This window comes from Eriocheir sinensis, chromosome 28 (assembly GCF_024679095.1).
Source record: "Eriocheir sinensis breed Jianghai 21 chromosome 28, ASM2467909v1, whole genome shotgun sequence".
In the NCBI taxonomy this organism is placed as follows: Eukaryota; Metazoa; Arthropoda; class Malacostraca; order Decapoda; family Varunidae; genus Eriocheir; species Eriocheir sinensis.
The window spans coordinates 6,796,907-6,820,387 of NC_066536.1; the positions used below are offsets into that span (position 1 = coordinate 6,796,907).

Consider the following 23,481-nt stretch of genomic DNA (forward strand, 5'->3'; position numbering starts at 1 on the left):
CACATTTCTTTACATTCCCACATTTGAATTTGTGTTATTTGGAAGCCTTTCTTTCTGGACATGACAGGACAAATATAACTAAAGTAAATGTATCAGGCAGCCACTTAAAGGTAAGTGTGAAGAAGAAACCAAGATGATGGAACGGTTTGTGCTATGGATTAAAACAATGGCTGGTATTTGATGGGTGCTTAGAAACCAATAATTTAGTGCCATCAGTCCAGCATATAAGTTTACTTCTGACTCCTTTAGTAAGTCAATATAATCAGTCTTAGGTTATTCAGGTATTCACTGTACCTTGATTCATAATCTATCCCACTCTAATTTCTTAAATACTTCTAGGCAAGCTATGAAAGTTTTTTGAAGTATCATGTCACCTTGCATAATGCCTTTCTTAGTTGAAATTCTCAAGTTTAATGGTTGCCATGCTGTCACTCTATATATGGAAGTTGTGCATCATGCTCATTTCCACTGTACATATTCGTGACTGCTGTGGTACATTCCATCTCCACGTCTCTGCTGATACTTGTGCCCTTCTTTACCCTCATGCTCACACTTCTTCCTTTCATAAATCTCTCCGCCAACTTGAGACAAACAAAGAAGCTTCTCTGAAGGCCCTTCATCATGGAGTGTTTCAGTTTAATAAAGGTGCTTTTGTTTTTTTTTATATGCATCCATTGTTCTATTAAATATTCTATTAAATATATTTTAATATTGCACACAGTTGTCATTCACAGTCATGGCAACAGGAAAGAAAGGTTGTTGGGCTCATGAACCTTAATGGCTGGAGAAACATAAGGGATCAGCAAAAAAAAAGCCTGCAATGGCAACCTCAGTGAACAAAATATTCCTAGCCTAACTGTGTTTCTAAATGACCAAAACAAACATGTTACAAGTAAATACACGTACTACATTTTCTGTCAGTCAACAGTTGAACATCAGAAAAAATATTGCAATACAATGGATAAACCAATGATCAAGAAGCTACTGTAAGATGCAGATGAATGACCCAGATGTAATGATGGTGTTTCAATCAAACATCTACAACTTACATAATATATACCTTAGTCAAGTATTTATAAGGCTTTCTTCACAGTGTTTTGTAGCATCCTTTGCTTGACAAAAGTACAAATTTATATATTCATATTTACACACATATACAAGAAACTGACCCAAAATATAATACTGAAGAGAGGACAGTATTATCATTGATTTGCTATGCATATCACTATTTACACTGCTTGCAAATGTTTAGGCCACGGTAAGGCAACAGGACACACTGCAGTGTGTTTAAAGTGTTTTCACTCACTTTGGCTTTTTGTTGTTGAGAATGTGGAGGTACTTGCCTCGTGTCATCTCCTTGGCCTCCTCCAAGCCCAGCTGGTATGCCACATTCTGCAGTTTCTTCACTTCCTCAATAATCTCAAGAGCAGTGAGTAACCGGAATTCTGAAAATTAATATTTTGTTCATAATTACTATGAGCCATTTTTTTCCTTAAAAGGTCCAAGAAAGACCAGCTTCATATGGTAATTTTTCACCACACCCTGATCATGAGTTGGACTCGCAATCGCCAGCAAGTACCCTCCCGATTAGAGCAAGGCTCATTAGTCAATCTCTGGGTACTGCCAGGACCTCACACACCACACACCCCATCTCCCTTGCTCAAAGGGGGACAGTAACCACTCTTACTCAGTGGGAACAAACCCGGCATAAGTGGGGCTTGAACCTCTGCCTGCCATGTCGCAAAGCTTGGCAGCACCTTAACCGACTGAGCTATCAGAACGGTGTATGTGTGGCATCAGACTAAGATCTGTTCCTAAGGCGTGGCATGTAATACAAAAGCACACAAGAAAATAGTGCTTACAAGAATTTTCACACTCCAGCAAGCTCTAGTTGTGACAGGTCTCCACTGGGATGTTCTGCTCAATGCATGAAGCTGACTCAGTTCTCTCCCCTCTTTTATCCTGAACCATCATGTGTTTGTCCACTGATGGGATAGTCACATAATGCTTCACAGAAACAACATAGTAGTCACATAATACTTCACAGAAACAACAATAACAATAATGATAACAGTAATAATAACAAACATTAATTTACATTCTAAGTTCTTATAAAACACTTACGGTATAGGAGGCTGAAGTCCTGATCTTCTAGGTCAAGGTTCTGGGGGTCAGGGCTGAGCTGCGGTGACATCAGAGGGGCAAAGTCATACACTCCTGGAACTGAACAGATGTATCTCAACACATCTACATAATAAAGCTCTTGTGCAGGGTGACTTAATTATGAAGCTACACAGTGACACTACACAATAAATGCACTCCTGACACTAAATTAAGTAAAATTAATTCCTGTGTGAAAATCTGGAAACTTCTACAAGCGGTACATAATGACTACAAGGAAAAGACACAGGCATTTACCCCATCAGCAGCTGAGTTTGAAAGTGCTCAAATGTGAAAGGACAATAAATGGTAAGTGCTGTTACTGACGAGATGGATGTATGCATTTTTTTTGTTTTTATCTTTTATTTACTTTATTTTACTTTATTTAGTTATTTATTTATTTGTTTGTTTGTTTGTTTATTTATTTATTTTTATTCTTTTGTATTTTTATTTTTTATTATTATTATTTTTTTTTTTTTTTTGTGTGTGTGTGTGTGTGTGTGTGTGTGTGTTATTTGTACCAGCGTACCACTCACTTTGCTCTGGCCACAGGTCTGGACTGGAGCGGTCCATCTTCTCTAGGCTCAGCAAGGACGGCTCCATCTCTGTAAAAAAAACAAAAAAACAGTTACACACACAGTAAAAAGTTCTAAGGAAGGTAGACAGGAAAGGTGTGAGAAGACACCCTATAAAGGTCACAGTGACATGCCACTTGATACAAAGAAGGTGAGGCTGGGAGGACAAATGGAAGAACAGTGTATGGCCTACATCACATGAAGATCCATAAAAAAGATAGGATAACTTTTAATTTTCATTTTTTTCTCGTCACATGTAAAGCTTTAGTGGCATAAACAAAATGGAGTAACATGCAGAAGATACACATTACTATTATGAATTGTAAAGAGAATGATTAAATGCTCTTCAATCTGATATTTGTCATCATCTCTGGTGTAAATATTAAAACTAACTCTCTGCCCTGGATGCTGATGGTCACCAGTTTTCTTTTATACATCTTTATCTCTTGACAAGATTGCCTTTATGGGAACTTTCTTCAAAGATATAACCTCTCCCTCAATCCAGCCCTTCACAAAGTCATCGTCAGGCACAACATGCACCTTTTATAAAGCTCATATCCACTGCTCTCATGATTCCTGTGCAACATTCCACATCCATGTGTCTGATGCATCTGACAGAGTTGGAGGATAATGCTATTTCTTTTAATGTATCTTTACCTCATGCTTACACTTTGTCATGAATCTCTCCAGTGCACCATTACCTGTATACCTTTCATTGCTCTCTCCCTTACCTCCCTCTGCATGCTCCCATACTTACAGAGAACCATCCATAAGGATTTGAATTCAATCACTTCCTCCATTTTTTCTTACCCCAGCCCAACCTTACATTTTCATGCTCTCTGCTACAATTCTTATATTATTATTATTATTATTATTATTATTATTATTATTATTATTATTATTATTATTATTGAGATCCAAGGGAACATCAAAAACTGATAAAGGCCCCAAACAAAGTCCACAAGAAGAGCAGACATAGATAAATACGAAAAATATGAGAGGTGAAAGTGAGATAAAAGGAGAATTGAAAAAAAGGGGTAGAAAGAAACAATAACTAATGAATTTACAGGTAAGTGTTGAATTTTGCTTTAATCTTATCAATGTCAATAAGAGAAACACTCTCAATTTGAAGTACAGGTGATAGATATAGATTTGGTATTCATCCAAAATTATACAACGAACACTGGTGGTTAACACTTTCTTCTGAAAGATTTTAACGTGCAAATTATTACTCTGATAACTGTTTCCATTGAAAATTACTAGTTTGTGAGATATGAACAACTAATTAAGTGACAATAGGTTATTATTTTAGCAGCACTGGATTACAGTTATAGTAACAATAGGTCACTATCCTTAGCAGCGATAGGTAACTAAGCATTATGGTGGCAATAGGTACCTAACTATCCTTAGCATGATAAGTTACAACAGTATTAAAGACCCAATTGGTTACTATCCATTAGGTAAAGGCAGGGGTCTCTTAGTTGAAGGAAATGCAGTGTGGCAAGGCACAGGTTTGATGAGGTGACCTTCACCACCATCTTTCCTCCCATTGCTAGATTTGCCATTTACCTAACTAATTTTGTTGCTGGATTTGAATTTTTTTGTGTGTGTAATATAAAATGTCAGTAACATATTCAGAATGTGATATACAGGTATACAGGTAACAGCACAGCAATCACAAATACATGACTTAATAATATTCAATGTAAAAATAAAATTTCTGAAATGAGAAATTTGCAATGAAAACATTTACAGAAGGGGTTCCCAACCATTATTCACTTATTACCCCATTTCCCACACCTCCCTCCACCCATTGCCCCCCACTGTTTATGCTTTCATATTTGCATTTTAGTTGTCTTAACATTTTGATATATAGACGTGAATTTGAATGAAAGGATTTCTTCATGGTTATTCAAAACCAAGAGAGTTATTACTAGGAGTAATTCATTTTGCTTATTAACACTGATAAAAACTAATATGACCTCAAACATTGATCTCTGAATTTTAGTATGAGAAATATTTAAAAAGAAGAAAAATATAGAAACATGTAGTATCCTGAAACATTTATTCTATTTAAGAAAATAAAAGTTATGTGACAAAAACATATGCATTAGTTTTTAAAAATCTTAAATATTGTAGTACAATTTGAATACAGTATATTATGCAGAAAAGTAAATAACTTGAATAAAAAGGACAGAAGAGGGCAGATTCAGCTTGTCCTAGTCTAATGCCTAATAATGGGTATGATTTTATTTAGCTTTTTTTCTTGGTCACCCTTTGTCTCCCTATTACCCCACAGAAAAGACCAAATGACTGCACTTGGGGTAATTTATCCTAGGTTGGGAACCTTTGATTTACAAACAATGTTTATCAGCGCATTGTGATCTATCATAAAAAATTTGTCAACCACAAGCGTGAGTTGGGTGCAGGAATAATATCCAATTTATAATAGCCATCTCATGCAATGTTAATCTTTTCACTATCCCCTAGATTTAGTCATTCTGAATTTCCTGAACCCCATATTGATAAAAATGAAGTTGTGTACTTATTTCCATTTAATGCATTTTGACAACAGGGCACAGGTCAGGTTAGATTAGCTTAGATTTATTTGTTACGTCAAGTTAGATGATATTTAGTTTGATTGTTTACAATAAATATGTGTGCTGTTCTTCATACTACTCTGTTGTTGTCACTGGCAGTCAGTGATCGAGGCAGCAGCTTGACTGGCAATGGCAGAATCTGACTTCCTAGTGGTTTTGTGAGTGCTTAAGTGTTTACTAATCCTCCTCTCTGCATATTTTGAGGAAAAACTATTATATACCAAACCTGACCTGACCTAACTTAACATAATCTAAACTAACCTAACCTAACATGATCAGTAATCCGCTGCTAAAATGCGATGTGGAAATAAATCAGATTGACAAGATATGAGGGATAATGAAAGCACTAATCTACAATAAATTCAATATTACCCAGGTATACCTCGACGTATTGACCACAGAATCAATAGTGATAGGTTACTGACCTAAGGTAGCTTAGGCAAGCAAGTCAAGGGCTTTTATTTATTTTGATGCAGTTACTAATTTAGCAGCAATGGCTACCATCCCTGGGTAATTCATGTTAGGAAGGACGGGTTGGTTGTCACTCCATATAATCTGTACATTCCCTCCTATTATTTTACCATATAATCACGAAAATTCTCGAAATGGTTTCCAAAGCATTGTCTTTGCACTGAAACTTCTCTTTCGTCCTGTTATCGATCAAACAAAGGTCATCGATACGTCAGACTTGCCAGCATACCCGCACTCCATGAACACGCTTAATTATGTTCCTGCAGCAGATAGGCAAGAGAACCTCAGCGCCGCGGCGGGGCACGACACAGCCAGCGAGCGGCACACCCACCACGGCCTGTACACTGCTTCCCGCTAGCTTATTTCACTATAAGACATAAGTGTGCAAATTTACTCCCTGTCAAGCAATTGTGAAACTTTACCGATTCTTATGAGCTGAACTGTGATGAAACTTAACATTTACCTTCAGGTTGAAAGTTCCCTCCGTCAGCCATGTTTGTTTACCTCGGCTTGAACTTAAACTTGAACTTTCAGCTCCCGTGACCCGTCCTCCCAGACGCTTTCGGCTCTCACGTCAAATATTTCCATAGTCTAAAAAGGAGATGATCGGGCATCCATGAGTGCTTTTTCACATTCATTGTACAGAAGAAGAGTCAAACTATCACCAGGGCTATAAAACTACCCCTGGAAGTGCCCAAAACGCCTACGAAAGCCTTGTCAAAGACGTGTGCCGGGGCGCCTCAAGGTTTACATATGAGGAGGTAGAATATGCTGCTATATAGGACTTAACAAACACACTTCTTAGTCGCATTTAATTATTCATATTACATTGCCTTTTCATTCAATTACGTGTTTTCTTCTTCAGGGTGGAAATACGTTTCAGACATATGTGTCATTATTCGTGTTCAAATGCAAAGTAGATTTCAAGTCAAAATTGTCAGAAAAAATAAGTACATTAAGACTGAAAATAAAAACATGTAAATAACTGACAGCTGATCTCGGCGAATAAAAATAAGAGACCGAACTCAACTCTATGGCGGCCGCTTGACAACAATGCAAGGCCTCGGTGTAAAGGAAGAATAATCTTACTATAAATACGACAAGCCGTGGGTATGTATATTTTTTATAGTGCTGTAGGTGCCTCAGCAACACCTTGACACAAAGCTCGCATAATGACACCTGCCTCTCTTTCTTGGGGGTGTTGACCGAAGGGGTGTGGATGGACGCCCCCCACAGTTCACCTTATTTACTTACCTTTGTGCTTCTAAAGAGACTAGGTGGAGCTTTCAGGCTGTTCTCTTTCCTGACAATGTTGGCATCTTTTAGGGTTGGAAAAACTGGATGTGGTCAAAATCCTCGATTTCACGCAAACGTTCAAATTCCTACCGGATTTAGGAAAAGTTTGGTGTCCTTCCATTTTCCCAAGGTTTGGAAGACAGCAGTGCCATTCATTCACAGACACAGACAGTTTCCTGGAAACGGCTGCGCCTGTGAATTAAGCCAGCTCACGAGCCCCAAACACTATACTTTGTTGGACGTTGGTGGTTAATTGCATGTAGAAGTGTGCCTTGTACAAGTTGTATTACTCTTGACAAGAAAACGATGACAAGAATAGTAACCTATCCCCGCTAAAATAGTAAATAACTGAAAGTATAGTTAACCCAAGTCTGAAGTAAGCATTATCGTACGCTGTCAACCTACTGTCACACGGCGCGTCCGATTACGTGGATACTGTATGCTGTTGTCGATCGACTCTAACTTTTTGAGCCCTGTGGCTTGGCCCGAGGAACCCCCCATTGTTTACACATCTATAGTCCATCGACTCTAATTAACTTGAGCCCTGTGGCTTGGCCCGGGTAACCCCCCATTGTTTACACATCTAGCAGTGACAACTCAAGTAATGGACTCTTGATTTTGCGGCGCCCTTGTCATTAAGCCGCGAATTTTGGAAAATCAACCGCTTTGGTGCAAATCGTCATAACTCCCTTATTTCTGGGGCTACAGAAAAGTTTTTAGTATCGATCGACGGCAAAATGAAAGGGCTATATTTTTTTTTTATTGGCGACCGGGCTCGAAAACCGACTCGTAAGGGTAAAAAATCGAATAACTTCGCAAAAAAACGACTGAAAAAAAGCTATTTTTTGAGTTCCCGACCTTGAAACCCGCTCATTTTTTTTGAATTTCAAAAAACTTATTTAACAAGTGATTTAGCCCTGCCAATGTGCTTTCCAAAATGGTGCATAACATATCCCTGTTCTCAGTAGTTCCGTTGCTAGAGCTCGAAACGTAAACCCTGTCGAGAGCGTTTTCATGCCGTTTTCGTCTAGTATGGCCTTGCTACTGCCTCTAGATTCTAGAAGGCTGTAATTTGGCATGTAGCCCTTCTTGGCATTGTAATTTGACCATCTCGAAGGATTTTTTGATAGCTCGATTCCAAGCTCGTCGTCCAACCGTCACAAAATAGCCTGTTTTTCGGCCCTTTTGTCGCGATTTGGACACGTCCTAGTCTTTTGCTTATAACTTTTTATATTCACTTAATGTTTTCCATTTTTTTCTGATTATTAATCTGTATTAAAGGAGCTTTCATTTGCCACCAAGCATGTCTTCCTAATTTCAGTAGTTTTCGCTCGAGCTCGACCAGAATTCGCGACGAACATTCGCCAAATCTGACTTATTTCACGCGTCGCGACAAAAAAAAAACTTACCGACGCCACAAAAATTAATATATCTGCATAAAAAATCATATTTGAACATTTCAATATGTTGACTATTTTGTGTTATAACCATTTTAAGATATCTATACAAAAAGTTACTATCTTTATATAATCATTTCTCTAAATAAATCAACCTATATTAAGAGCCTTATTTTACATGTTATTTCTATTTTTTTCTAGTATTCATCCATATTTCTTCCCTCGCTTCGGCCGTGAGGGGGCCCAAGGCTTCCCTCTCTGGCCCGGCCCCGGCAGGAAAATTGTCACACTTCAAGAAATGTCCAGATGAATTTAAAGTAAATATTGTGCTCGTGCCGAAAAAGCGAATTAATCAGTTCTAAGATGGTTTCTCGAGTGGACCCCCGACGCGGATCAGGCATGGAAAAAGCCCTTTGGCGCCGCCTTCCGGCAGAGGCCGTTTGTTGTTGTTGTTGTTGTTGTTGTTGATTTGTCCTCCCAGGGGAGGGTTTGTTAAAGGAGAGAGAGAGAGAGAGTAATGATCTAGAACAATATTTCTTAACCTGGGGGCGTGAGCCCTAGGAAAAACTAGGAATTTCTCCAAATAACTTAAGTTTTCTATAGCCTATTGTCTATTCTAAAGTCTATTGAAAAAGTAGCACCATTTCTAGATTCGCAGCAGAAGGGCAGATCTCCATTACAAGTGCCAGTCTGAAGACTTTCAGCTATCTCTAGCTTACCTGCTGGTGGACATCTTTGAAGCGTTGAATCCTCTCAACCTTAAACTACAAAGAAAAAACATCAACATCATCGTGCACCACGACACCATTCAAATCTTTATGGCCAAACTCGACCTCTGGAAGTGTCGAATTCATAAGTGAAACACAGCCAGTTTTAGTAACTGGGATTTTGCTCTCACTCATGGTAACGTTGATTCTGAGTTCAAGAAACGAATAATCACTCATCTAACTGACTTGAAAACAGAATTTATCAGATACTTTCCAGATATAGATGATAAGCGTTAAGCCTGGAAATTAATCGGGAACCCATTTCAATGTGAAGTAGCACATGTTTCGGATGATGTACAGGAGGGCGGTTTCTTGATATAAGTTCAACTCTACAGATAAGGAAGACTTCGAAGAACTGGATCTTGAGACGTTCTGGGTCAAGTATCTTCCTGTTTACTCTCTGATCTCACCTCAGGCTCTTCGGATTCTAACTATGTTCGGATCCACGTATCTTTGTTAAGCTGCATTTTCAACGCTCGTTGCTGTCAAGACAAAGTACAGAAACAGGCTGAACGTTGAAGGGGACTTACGTTAATTGTGCACTCGCTGGCATTCAACCACGCATTCAAGATCTAGTAGCTAAGAATCAGTGTCAAGTATTTCATTAATGACTAGATAATTCATACTCAATAAAAAGACTAAAAACACTTTTTTTAAATTTTTCATTAATTAAAATGTAAGAGGAAATTTTAATCATAGATGCAAGGCGGGAGTAGCGGAAAGCGTCCCCTACCATTGTATCTTTTTAGTTTCCTGGTGCTACTTACACATGTATCCTTAGTTGTATAATCACACTCTGTACTGCCTGGGGGTTGGGATGGCATGCTCCTCCCTTCTCCTTTGTTGTTTTACTTGCAACAATAAACTATCAATCAATCAATCAATCAATTCCTAGAGGGGGCGTGGTAGTAACATGGTTGAGAACCACTGGTATGGAATAAGTATGCGAACATGTCGATTTTTTTTTTATCTCCATTCTCTATTTTGTGTTGTTGAATTTTTCTCTTTTTCTCCTAACCTCAAGATAATGGAAGTTTTTTTTTCTTTGGTATTTCGTTGGGGATATATTCCAAAGGAGGAAGGCGGTACATGCCGCGCAACCACCCAGACGGCTGGTAGAGAGATGCCCAATTCTTTCAAGGAGGAGGCCCAACAACGGGGCTGAGGGTGTCGGAAAGAGCCCACCTTTCCATTCCCATGGCATCGGGCAGGTCTCGAACCTATGGGCTCCAGCACCCGACCGGAGCGCAAGGCGCAAACTCTACCACGGGACCACGGGAGCCCCCGGGGAGTCATATAGAAAATAGATAAAGTATTGGTGTATATTGTGTATGAGTGAAAACTATTTGTTATAAGTATGACAGGTAAAATTATCGAAAACTATAAGGGTGTGTGAAGGTTTTCTCTTGTTGATTAGGCTAGTAGTAGTAGTAGTAGTGTTGTTGTTATTGTTGTTTTACTTATTTACACATATTTTCCTATCCTGTTTTTCTCTTTTAGTACCTTTTTCATATAGATTTAGCTTATCTTTAGAGCCTTACAGTTTTACGTTTATACGTAGGTATGAACACGTCAGACAAAAGTTAGGTAGGTTATAGCGTATTCATAGCTATATAGGAGATATCTGTGTGGGGTGACTGATTCTGTTTGTTGCCCACTCGTTCCTATAATATAAACATGACCACACAATTACTGGGTCATACATACCCTAGCTCACTCCCATAAATATTTGCAACACGATCACGACAAAACAATGGTAAAGTAAAATTTTATTCATAATGGATTTATATGATTTTTTTATGTGAATATTTATCCCTCTCCTTATACTATATTTTATTTATTTCCTCTTTTTTTATGTCTAATTTGATGATGTTTATAACATATTAATGTTGGGAAACCTTTATTTGTCACAGAAAAAAATATGTTTAACACAAAAATATACATTAAAACACACAAAAAATAACATTATAGTTGGGGAGCGCGAGACACACTCGGCCTTAAGGGACTCTCACATTCCCGGTCCCGGTCGCGACCGTCCCCGATGACTCCCGATAAGTCGATCGGGGCCTGACCGCCGACAAAATAGGCAATAATCCCCGGACCGGTGGCTTACCGCCGGTCTGCCTGCGGTAGACCGGCTACCATATACGTTTTTCGATTTCTCCGACCGGCGACTGTAGCAGGTCAGTCGGCGGTCGACCGCCGACCTACCGGCGACAGACCGCCGGTCTACCGGCGGCAGACCTGCGGCACATCGACGAGCAAACACTTTCGTTGCCACACCCAGTTGGAAGGGTATATAAACGCCCGTCCAGGTCCTCTTTGCTGCAAGTGTTGCAGTGTTGCCTCGTAGATTCCGCATTGGAGTCAGCTCCGACACCTGTTGACGCCACCTACCACCAGCTACAACCTCGACACCCATTCATTCACCCATCTATATAAATCAGCTAACCAGTCATTCAGTCATCTATAACTCACCCATCCAACAATTCAGTCATCAGCCATTTATAATCCAGCCATCCAGTCATTAATAAACCAGCCACTCAGCCATTCAGAACACTTGCTCCTTGTACCACTCAACCAACTCCTCCTCCTCTGTGAACAAGTTGATTTTGTTTCGCTCCCGCGAATCATTTAGTGATGGTGTAATCTGGTCCTCTGCCATGAGTTGATCTTCAAAGGCCTTCAATAGCTGTGGGAATGTTGCTTGGGTGTAGAGACGCGTGCCGGGCGGTTTTATATGTTTATAACAAACAGCTTCATACCTAAATTCATTCGTGTGCATAAATCTCTCTCTCTCTCTCTCTCTCTCTCTCTCTCTCTCTATATATATATATATATATATATATATATATATATATATATATATATATATATATAGACATACCACACTGGGAAAAAGAAAAGAGAAATATAGTAAGTATTTTCGTATATTACATCTTCAGACTAAATTTAGTCTGAAGATGTAATATATGAAAGTACTTACTATAGTTCTCTTTTTTTTTCCAGTGTGGTATGTCTTCACATACGTGATATATATATATATATATATATATATATATATATATATATATATATATATATATATATATATATATATATATATATATATATATATATATATCTTTCTATTTTATCTCTCTTTCACCCATTCCTCTTCCTCCTTTCTCTCATCTCCCTCTCTCTTCATCCCTCGCTCCTACCTGTTCCTCCTCGTCTTCCTCCTTCCTCCCTTGCTAATCCCCAGGTCAGACACAGGTGTTCACTCGCGGTCTACCGCCGGTGTGCCGCCGGTCTGCCGTGGGTGTCGGCGGTTGACCGCCGGTCGACCGGCGACATTTTTCGACACCGCCGGTCGACCGGGCGCATCGCCGATATCTTTGAAAATTTTAAAGTTGACCGGCGGTGGTCGGCTGCGCCTACGGTCCTCAGGGTCGACCGGCGGTAGACCGGTGGTTTGCCGCCAACAATCCCCGATCTTATAGCCGGTCGACCGGCGACCGGCTTATCGGGAGTCATCGGGGACGGTCGCGACCGGGACCGGAAATGTGTGAGAGCCCCTTTACTAGGATGACTCATCGCCAAAGAATCCAGCAAGCTGTCAGGCCTTTTCTATCGAGACGGCAATGGCTGGGCCATATCATCCAAGGTAAAGAGAATGAAAGGTAGGTTCACCAGGGGGCTGGTGGTGGTGGGGGGGGGGGGGGGGGGTATAAATAGGTATACTTAAATCACGGAGACACAAATACCTGGCAGTCCTAGTGTTCATGGAGAAGGGGGGAGTGCCGAGTTGCTGGACGCCCTAATGTTTTTGATAAACTTCGTCGAAGGCGAGACTGATGCACCCAGAGCAGGTACTCAGCATATATATATATATATATATATATATATATATATATATATATATATATATATATATATATATATATATATATATATATATATATTAATCAAATTCTGCTTTATTTTGCAGTGCATTAATGCAAAATTGATTTTCAATGAGGAAAACCTTGCAGCAGTCATTTATTTTCTCTCGTTTACCAATAAATAAAACAACGAGAATGATCAACTACGTTTTTATAAACAATAGTATAATTTAGTGTATTGAACTGAAATTTTTACAAGTCCCAGAGAAACACACGTAATTTACGAAAATTGAAAGAATAGTTCAAGCCTCGTACGTGGGCCCAAAGACGTAGTCGTTGTGACACCCGCTGTCAACTTTGAATGTATAGGTACCCCATTATTAACTTAGTTTTGTTAAAGACGTCCTCATTCATTGCATGACAATACTGCAGTTATGTGCAGCATTTACATATTCAGTTATATGCAAATTATACGTTCTTCAACAAATAATTAACCAATGTTAATTTCACTCATTCAGTTTGAATTCTTTACCCCGAAAACAGTATTATAGACACCAAAACTATCTTTCTGCGTGGAATAGTCATTGAGAAAGCATCGATCATTAAGAGCTCCCGGCTGCCATCTTGTAGTGCAGCTGATTTGCCTGATGGGTGAGCCTCCCATAACTCACTCTGCGAGTGAGGTACTCTGGCCGACTGGTTAAGAAGTGGCTCTCCCGTCTCGCTGGTCGCGGGTTTGGTACCCCGGCACCGGCAAAACCTTTCCTTGTCTAGATTAATTTCTCGTGTGTTTCGTTACACGCGATGGTCGTGTTGGAGCCTCGTAAAGAGCAAATTCTGGCGTTTCAATATTAGACGCCATCTTGAAAAAAAAACATTGAAAAGTTTATTTCACAATATTTCAATATGTTATTTAACATACTCGATGGTGCCAGAGCTACCCGTTGAAAAAATAACTTTGTTTAATTAATTGGGGGCTGAACCATGTCAACTATCCTGTGTCCAAGACTCACCAAGACTGTTTACTAGATGCTTGCTCTGCTCAGACAATTGTTTATTGAGACTTTTAATAAGGTCCATGATTTTAAACATACCGAAGGTGTGAAGTAGCTTATGATATGAAATTAAGATCCATCGCGAAACTAATACACCCAAAGCAGGCACTCAGCAAACATTGTAATATAAATAGATTATTTTTTCAGTCCACTTCTGCTTAATATTGCGGTGCTTTTATGCAAGAATGATTTTAATGAGGATAAGTTTCCATTAGTCATTTATTTTGTCTTTTTAACAATAAACAAAACAGCGAGAATGACCAACTTCAATGTTATCAAAAATAGTTCTATCACTTATTGTACTGATGTTTTTATTTATTTAGTTATTTCATTATTATTATTATTATTATTATTATTATTATTATTATTATTATTATTATTATTATTATTATTATTATTATTATTATTATTATTATTATTATTATTATTTTTGGTCGTACTGCCTATAGCGCCTGTAAGCTATCTTGAGGAGCCTCTTGGATGGCCCCAGCCCGTTAGTGGCGCAGGCGAATTTTATTTATAGCGGCTACCATGATGTATGACTCTTGCTTGACCCATGCTGCCCACCTTTGGGGTTCCACATGAACGAAGTCCCTGAGGTTAGGGTTGATTAAAGATCTGAATCAGCGTGTTTTAATGGAACTCGAACCTAGGTCCACGGGTTCACTACGCCCGCACGCTGACCACTCGGCCTCCGCCTCCCCACATTGTTACAAGTCCCAGAAAAATACAGGTAATTTACGATAATTGAAATTTGAGATAATAGTTCAAGTTTCGTTGGCACAAAGACGTAGTCGCTGGTGACATCTGGTAAGGATGACTATACTGCATTATTATTATTATTATTATTATTATTATTATTATTATTATTATTATTATTATTATTGTCATTGGTGGTGGTGGTATGGTGGTTATTATTATCATTTTGTTGTTGTTGTTGTTGTTGATGATGACGCCGGTGCTGGTATCCGTCACAATGTGACGCTGCTTATGAAAGAAAACTTACTACAAGGTTGATTATATACCTACTGTGCACAGCGACGCGTTCTGGTTACTTTATGGATTGTTATTATTAAAGATTTTGTCCCTCCGCGGAGGGCCCATGGATCTTTGTCCGGTGACGGCCCATGAAAAGGGTGCCGACGGACCGATGTTTTGGCTGGCGGCACCCAAGCCGACCGCGAGTCAGTCCGTTGAGGAGGACTGGCGCGCCTCCTTTATGGGTTGCTGTTTACCTCCATCAGTATACGATTTTCAGTTGGCAAGTGGTTTTCAGAAAACAATATGTTCAATTGTACTTTTATAATGATTTACCTACTCGTTTCTTTGTTTTGAGCTAGGTCGATTAAAAAAAAAAAAAGCAAATTTGCGTTGACACCTTTAGAAACTGGCCTGCTGCCTAACTCATGTAGCCTTATATTTACATTTTTTTCAATTTTTGTTTTACTAAAGATCTTAACTACATATAAAGAGGGATCGAGGTGTATAAACCCTTGTCACAAAATATGCTCAATAGGTTGACATAACCCTCATATCTCACAACAAAGTCATCAGGTTCCCATCTTCTGCGCACCATCCTAACAAAGAAAATTAGTATTGGAACAATGCTAGTTCTTCATTTTTGTCCGAATGAAGCAATTTACCTTTAATGTATTACTTTTTTCATGTATGTTCTATAGCAAACTCTACCTTCTACAACATCAAAGTTAATTTGAACCTCAAAAGATGTGTGAGGAACAGATAAACATCTTTTTGAAGAAGTAAATCTTCCCGTTCTCTCAAAGGGGAGGAGCGTGACGTCACTGTCTTCGCGGCTGTGATTGGTCCACAGCTCTGTTTGTGCGTGACGTCACAACATGGCTGCCATGAAGGCCCACTTGCTCGAATTTGCCTTGTAGTTTTTGCGGAATATCTCTGCTGATTGTTAATACCATTCCTCCAAATTTGGGGAACAGAAACCTGAGGCACCACAGGCTCTATCGGAGTGGAAATGGGGAAAGGTGAGTAATCAGGAGCGCCACAATTGTCCTTTTAGTGCCTCGGTTCAGGAATCTACTTCGAAAACGGGACTTAGCAGCTCAAACATGGCGACCTGGAGGGGGACTAACCAACCAACCCGCGGGAAAATAATATATCCGCCGATGGTTGCTCCACGTCACGGTGCCCAGGAATGAAAGATCAAGGCGGAAGCATGGGCGGCGTGGAGGTTGGTGCCGTGGGCGAGGGTGACTGTGGGGTGCGGGTACTCGTGGTTCTTGGCGGGAAGGGAAGGTGGAATGCAGGTCTGAGACAAATATTCCGGCTGGTAGTTGATCCATTTCACGCCCATGCAAGGAAGGAAGGACCAAGGTGGAAGCATGGGCGGGGTGGAGCATCTTGGTACGTTCCGTGGCTGATGAGGGGGCTAGTTATTGGCGGGAAAGGGAGGTGGAGTGCCGGACTGAAACAAATATTCCCGCTGGTATTACTGTTCCACACCCACGTAGCCCAGGAAGGAAGGGCCAGAGTGGAGGCATGGGTGGTGTGGAGTTGGGTACGTTGTGTGGTTGATAGGGTGGTGGTATTGGTGGGAGGGGTGGCATGCAAGGGGTGAAGGAAGCCACGATATCAACATGGCAAATTTATCATGCAAGACACATGTAGTGGTAATTAGTGAGTCGTGACAACCTCAACAGCATAACGAGAATTGATTGCAGGGAAAGACAACTCGGTGTCATTAGTCAGTCCATGGTGTGGGGGTGGTGAGCAGGAAACTAATAAAAAAAACTATTGTTATTATTATTATGGTTATTATTGTTAAACACAGTGTCATAAGTTGAGCCAGAACAGTGCAAATACTTAGGGTCACAAAATATGTAAACCTAACACACCTTTGACACAGAATTATGGATCGTAGGAATAAATTAGAACATATTAGAATTCATGAGGTTAGAATGTGAGGCCCCCTGGAGCGTGTAAGCTTACTGATGATGTCGAAGCTCCATAATGCTACAGGAACAAAGTTACCTGCCTGGACATGGTCAGACGGGGCTTGGTGACATGAAATAAGTGCTGCAAGTGTTAATGTGCCACACATATTCTTGTTAACTAAGTACCAAGGTTCTGCTATGCAACAAAAACACTGGTATCTAGATGCATGGGTAGTGTCAAAGTTGTTTTATTGGTGTGAAGTAAGTGCAGTAATGTCTGCTCTGTTTAAAGAAGTGAATGGGCTAACTCACCTCGTTACTCACCTGGTTGGTTACCATGTTCCAGTTAGACATACAACACGAGGGAGATATGCTAATTGTATATAAGGGTAGCCCACAACTTGCTGGCACGCCAGCCACTCAACTATATAGTTATGTCCACAGCAACAAGTGCATGAGAAGTGGTTGAGTTTTGTGCCATATGCACAAAAGAAATAAACTGGGAAAAATGTCAGAGTAGAGTTAAATTTCAGTCAATATATTCAAAAAGTGTTTGTCCCAACTGGTCATGGAGATGCTTTTTAAAAGACGTGATAGAATCACAGCTAACAGCTGCATCAGCCAAAGAGTTCCAGTGGTCAATACATCTGATAATGAAAAATCTGCATCTACATTCCAATGATGTATGAGGTTTAGCTAGCTTGAATCTGTGACCTCTGGTGTGTGTTACTGAAGAGAGGCAAAAAAGATTTTGGGGTGTTATTGAGGATCGATTGTGGAAAATTTTCCAGCATTAGATGAGATCAGCTCTAATTAATCTACGAACAATTAACGCCCATTCGGCATGCACTGCCATGCCATGAATACTGTACGGATGTGGTCTAAGATGGCTTGTTGACTGGTAGCAAGGAAAGTAATAAGAGTTTTAAGTTGCTAAAAGACATGAATGGGCAGGCAGTTTAGGTATTTGCTAATATCTACAACATGACAATTGTGGCCCTCCCTTCTGAAGTGAGGTAAGCCACATGGGGGTCGATCTTGAGATATCACTTGCCTCACATCGACCAACTATTCATGCGTTCTGAGGCAACTATTCAGACTAAAATTCAAAGAAGTTGTGGCATTATGATCGATTTATTTTCATTCAAATGCCTAGGAAAAGTGCAGAAACAACAAAAGGAGTCAGTTTCGTGTGTGTGTCGCTTGCCTCACTTCAGCAGGGAGTTCCACAATTATGGATTCAATTATCTTTTACCTTTAATATTTCATTAGGTTAAAATGAGTGTGAAAGTAATAGTGCAAGGTTAAGTTTTCTTTTTGGTCAATAGGAGGCAATTTTCCACTATTTTGAGAACAGAAATCATAGCACACATTACAACCATTTCAGGGGCTGAGGAACCCCCCATATCAAAATAGGCTGAAACATCTAAACTTACATTCACTAGAGAGACAAAGAGTGCGGGGAGATCTGATAGAAGTATTCAAATGGGTCAAGGGTTACAACAAAGGCGATATAAGTACTGGGAATTAGCCAGCAGGATAGAACTCGCAGTAATGGATTTAAATTAGAAAAGTAGGTATAGATTTAGGAGAGATATAGGCAAGCATTGGTTTAGTAATAGGGTGGTGGGGGAATGGAAAAGACTCAGCAATCACATAGTGCAGGGACGATAGCTTGTTTTAAGAGTAGACTGGATAGCTACATGGACGAGGACGACAGGTGGCAGTGAGGTGTGGGTGCAGTAAGGTGACGGGGTACTGGATGCATGCCTAGTACCGCTGGTATAACGAGGATCAAGCCTCTACCTGTAACCCCTGTAACTACACCTCACCCATCGTGAGTAGTGGGGGGGATTCTGGAGCTGCCCTGTGTAGGCCACCCAGCCTCTTGCAGTTTCCCTATGTTATGTTCTTAACCCCTTGGACACATTTTGAAATAAATGCAGAAAGTATAAATAAGATAAACTCATAAAATCCCTCAAGTGTTTCTGAATTATAACTCACCCATCACATCCACTCCTGCCATGCTTCAAGTCAGTAGGTTAATATTTATTTTAGCAGTGACTATTTCATTACCCTGTCAATCTGTAGTAGTCTGTGACTAATTATTGTTACCATATGTTTCAAATTAGTCCATTTTTGGTATTTTGTGTGTATGTTTGTGTGCGCATCTATGCATACGTGTGTGTGCACACATGCACCATTAGTAATACTACTGTTGTCCAAGCAGGCAGTGCAACATCCACCTCCCAGGACAACAACAAGGGTAATGGTAGTGGCGACAGACTGAATCTAGTGCTGGAGTGTGAGACTGAGGACCTCTCAGATGCACAACTCACAAGGATACAGTCACTCAAGGATGAAGCGCTGAGGCTACAGAAGCTTATCCAAAACAGTACTAAGCAGGTAAGAGAAATTGGCTGCTGCAGTAATGTGATGCCATGATTTTGTGCAACATAGTTATAGTGCTGTATCATGAGACACATCTTAAACTTTTTTTTCCATTCTAATGACCCTGTCCCAATCCTCTTGATAGTACAGAGTAATGTGTGTGCATTCCTTGGTCTGGTAGTTCTCTATTTAGTGGTGAAGTGGCAACTACATTAAATGTAATTTACTAGGCCATGAACAGGCTGGAGATGACCACCATACTTAGCCTATGGTTGAAATACAGTGTTAAAAGGTTTCTCTGTTTGCAGAAAGCAAATGAGATAACAACAACTCCAACCCTTGTCAATGGCACTGGTATCCCATCAGTCACTACTGCCCTCACCAATGGGCCGAGTGTGGTGAGTACTACTGTTGCTCTTTCTAGTATATGCAAAGCTGTATTTCCAAAGTTGATGATGGTGCTGTTCTTGCACTGCTCACTGTTGCAACATATTTGCACTATGCAGTTGTGGTGCCATACCTTCAGCTTGAGGGTAGCTGCATCTGACAACAGAAAAGAGTGGTGATGGGTTAGTAAGGAGTGGGTATTTTAGCTACTCTCTATTTTCCTGTGGCTATACTTGCTTTTATCAAACTTTACTTTGAATTTATAGATTTTCATAGCTCAGTTATCTCAACATCCAGACTATTCCAAGTATAAGTAGATCTATTGGGGAAGCCAAACATTTTTACATTCTTCAACTTGTATTCCTCAATATATTGATTTTCTGTAGTCCTTCCACTATTTCACACCAGCAAGGCTTCTACATTTTTTAGGCTCCTTTTTAGTGTGAATAACTGAATTGTCACCTCGCTCTCCTTCCTTGTGATGTAGGCAGCCCCATTTGGTGCAGTCTTTCATTGTATTGCAGATCTTTTAAGCTTATATATTTCTTTTTTTTTCATTACACTTTATCCAACTTTTGTGGTACATATGTGTTTCATTTCAATCAAGTTGACCACACCATGGTCGTACATTATAGTCTTTATATTATTGAAGATGTTACTAATATTTTTTTGCATCTCATCCTTGTGATGTAGTGTTTGTTAGCAACCTAAGTCCTTCTCCAAGCACTTTGTTAGTATTATCCCCTTGGGAAAGATTTTTCTGTATTGTTATTTCTAGGTATTTTTCATCATTTGCTTTACTGAAGACTTCTTCACCTATATTACAGACTGGGTCTTTCTTCATGGTTTTCCATTTCTAAAACATAGCATTTCTTAGCATGAAGGTCAATTTTCCTCGTAGTAATTCATTTCATCCAGATCCTTTTGTGGCTCTTTACAACATTCAGTATGGTAATGAAGTAGATTATTCAAACATTGAAAGCGACATGTAGTGGATAAATATTCAAGCTTTTAAGTTATTTGGAAGTGCTTCAAAAGGGCACAACTAACATCACCAGTCTGGTGGAGGGACTTTTTGTGTCTCAAGTGAGGGTAGTGGACCTAAACAGTAGCCTCTCTTGATATTATTGTTTAATTATATATGACCCATGAAACATTCTTGAGCTAAATCAAAGTATGTGGTTATCTTTATTCATTCATACATACTCTAGTAGTATTTGTATGGTTTCTGATTCACAAAATTGAGTGAAATTCTAGTGTAAGAAACACTCACAAAATCTCTCTCACTAGTAAAACTGAAAGGCGTAATGTAAGTTATGCCTCCACGAAATATACGTAGAGATAAATATGAAAGCTCACGAATGTTAGAATAAGTGACACCACCTGCTTTGTGTAGTAAAAACATGCTTATTTAATTAATCTGATACCCGCAACATGGTTCATGCCACTGCCAGATGCACGATAACATTACGTCACTTAGTGCGGGGATTTTGGATGTGAAATGCTAATGTGAAGAACATCCCTGTACATATATGTGCCCTTGCCAACTGAAAGTCTTATTCTTGGAAGAAAGTAGACATACCCATGTATAAATAAGCTGAAGGACAGGGCAACACTTCCATCCCAGAAAACACAGCCATGTAAATGAGAATCATGCAAAACAAATGTAAAAAGAGGTGTGGGAAGGAGAGGAACAAAACCTTCACAAGACTACACTCCATAAAATTATGTTTGTCAAGGGTCTTCCTGAAATATGTGTAAAATATGCATCGTAATGTCCCTCCCCCTTCCTCCTGCGTTCACCAGCAGCGACTGTCAGTCATGGCAGGCTAGAGAAATTTTAGAGTTGCCACCCGTTCCTTAAAATATGGATTCGTTCTGTATTCGAGAATGGGATGTTGCGTTCCTTATTTTTTTTTGCTCAAGGAGGCAACCCTAACTGTGACTCTATTCCCATTGTTTTCCGCTTTGAGCACTCTCGTCTTGTGGCGAACAAAGGGAACCCAAGCTCACGTCTTCGACTTGTACAAAGAGACACGCCAATCCTCGTCGAAAGACTGACTTGGTTGGCTAGGCTGACGTCAGCCCGGGAGTCTTGGTGGCATCTCCTCCCTTCATGAGCCATCTGCAAGGTCTGTGGGGTCCCCCTTGGAGGTACCTCCCATGAGACCTGACAGCAGCCTCCATATCCCCCCCCACCCATGAGGGTGGTGGGCATCATATCAGCATTAAAAATCTTTCGGATTTTGTAATTTCGGATAAAGGATTCTCAACCTGTAGTTATGTTACCTCTTTCTGGCTAAGAAATGTACTGAATCCACGTCTTGTGTGGAGATGTTTGGTGCAAGTATTGATTAAATGCTACTTTTAAGTGAAAGGGTAACTTTAGTTGCTTAGCTTAGTTTTCATTGTTTTGGGTCAGTCAAGGAATGAGGTGTTTTATTTTGCCAGGTGGGGCTTCAGGTGCCACAGTTCCTCATACTCCAGAATGGACAGATGCTTGCTACCAGCTCTGCCCTCCAGCCAACCTCCATCAACTCAACCAATCCAGGTACCTAGGCATTACATTTCCTCAGCTTGGATAATAATTTCCCCATGTCATTTTTATCACAATTTGCTTAGTTAAATAGTGGAATGTGGAGTAATTTTTACCCTTTTTTTCCTCTCTCTCCCCAGCCAGCACATTCCCCATTAGCAGCGTGCCTGGCAGCATCAACCCCACTCTCACCTTCAAGGTATGAAGACATTTACTCCAAAAGAACATGTTTCAACTAAAGTGTTGGGATGTGTTGTGGTAGTATTAAGAGGATGAGTGAAAAACTACAATAAACCTGCACAGGTGTTGGCACAAAAAATGTGGTGATGGAATAAATCTATTGAGGAATTTGATTCTAGGAAGCCATTGAAAGTAGTCTAGCAATATAATGGAGGGATTGAGTAACAGCCTGTTTGGGTGGGCAAATTATAAATGGTGATGAAGTGACAATAGTTACAGAATGGAGTCACTTAAATGAGTACATTATTGAATTGGTGTCAGAAAAGGGCTTTGTGTGTGTGTGTGTGTGTGTGTGTTCTGCATTTCATTACCATTATCCCTTCTTGTCATCCCCATGCCTCTTTCCTGCACATGTATGACTTCCATAACCTCATGTCCAAGACTGAAAGGTCCAAGAAATAATTAATGCTTATCCTCTGATCTTTCATATATATTTTTGCAGATCAGTTCCTCTTATCCTCGTTCTTTAACTGTTTATATTATGTCTTCAGAAGTGTGTGTGTGTTCATGTGTTTGAAATGCAAACAAATAAATAAGTAAAAAGAAAAAGAAGGGAGAGTTGATGGGTCTGTAGGAAGGGATTTGGGGGAAGGGCAGCATGTCATATCATTCCTGCAGTGGTATGATACAGGCTGATGAAGACATTGTGTCAGTAATCAAGTTTGGACAGCAGCTTTCACTGGTCAGGGAGATGCTACTGGTGTTACTGCCTGGATCATCATATGCCAGCAGCAGGATGGACAGGGAGGATAATGAAAGGAAAAGTGTGTGTGTGTGTTTGAGAGAGAGAGAGAGAGAGAGAGAGAGAGAGTGTTTCTTATCATTTACTCT

The 23,481-nt window shown here is 39.9% G+C and overlaps 2 protein-coding genes across 7 annotated transcripts in view; one reads left to right on the top strand and one right to left on the bottom strand.

Annotated features, from left to right (window-relative positions):
- Positions 1-138: 138 nt before the first annotated feature.
- On the bottom strand, positions 139-7,412 carry LOC127004433 (protein lin-52 homolog). Of its 3 annotated transcripts, none has more exons than XM_050872125.1 (4): positions 7,193-7,412; positions 2,697-2,765; positions 2,125-2,223; positions 139-1,445 (listed from the first exon to the last, which is right to left on the bottom strand). In XM_050872125.1, exons 1-4 carry the CDS (start codon positions 7,221-7,223, stop codon positions 1,303-1,305), a joined length of 342 nt encoding a protein of 113 aa, XP_050728082.1. In that variant the 5' UTR covers positions 7,224-7,412; the 3' UTR covers positions 139-1,302. The 3 variants fall into 3 exon arrangements, with proteins under 3 accessions (XP_050728082.1, XP_050728083.1, XP_050728081.1); XM_050872126.1 differs by lacking the exon at positions 7,193-7,412 and adding an exon at positions 7,061-7,167; XM_050872124.1 differs by lacking the exon at positions 7,193-7,412 and adding an exon at positions 6,270-6,382.
- An 8,607-nt stretch (positions 7,413-16,019) lies between these two features.
- The window catches only part of LOC127004429 (uncharacterized), a 43,339-nt gene continuing 35,877 nt past the window's right edge, over positions 16,020-23,481 (top strand). Inside the window, exons 1-5 of one of the 4 annotated variants that reach the window (XM_050872112.1) lie at positions 16,020-16,187; positions 19,327-19,502; positions 19,796-19,885; positions 22,326-22,425; positions 22,551-22,609. In XM_050872112.1, the coding sequence (XP_050728069.1) occupies positions 16,178-16,187; positions 19,327-19,502; positions 19,796-19,885; positions 22,326-22,425; positions 22,551-22,609 (435 nt within the window). In that variant the 5' untranslated portion in view covers positions 16,020-16,177. The other 3 variants (XM_050872113.1, XM_050872110.1, XM_050872111.1) reach the window with 3 other exon arrangements.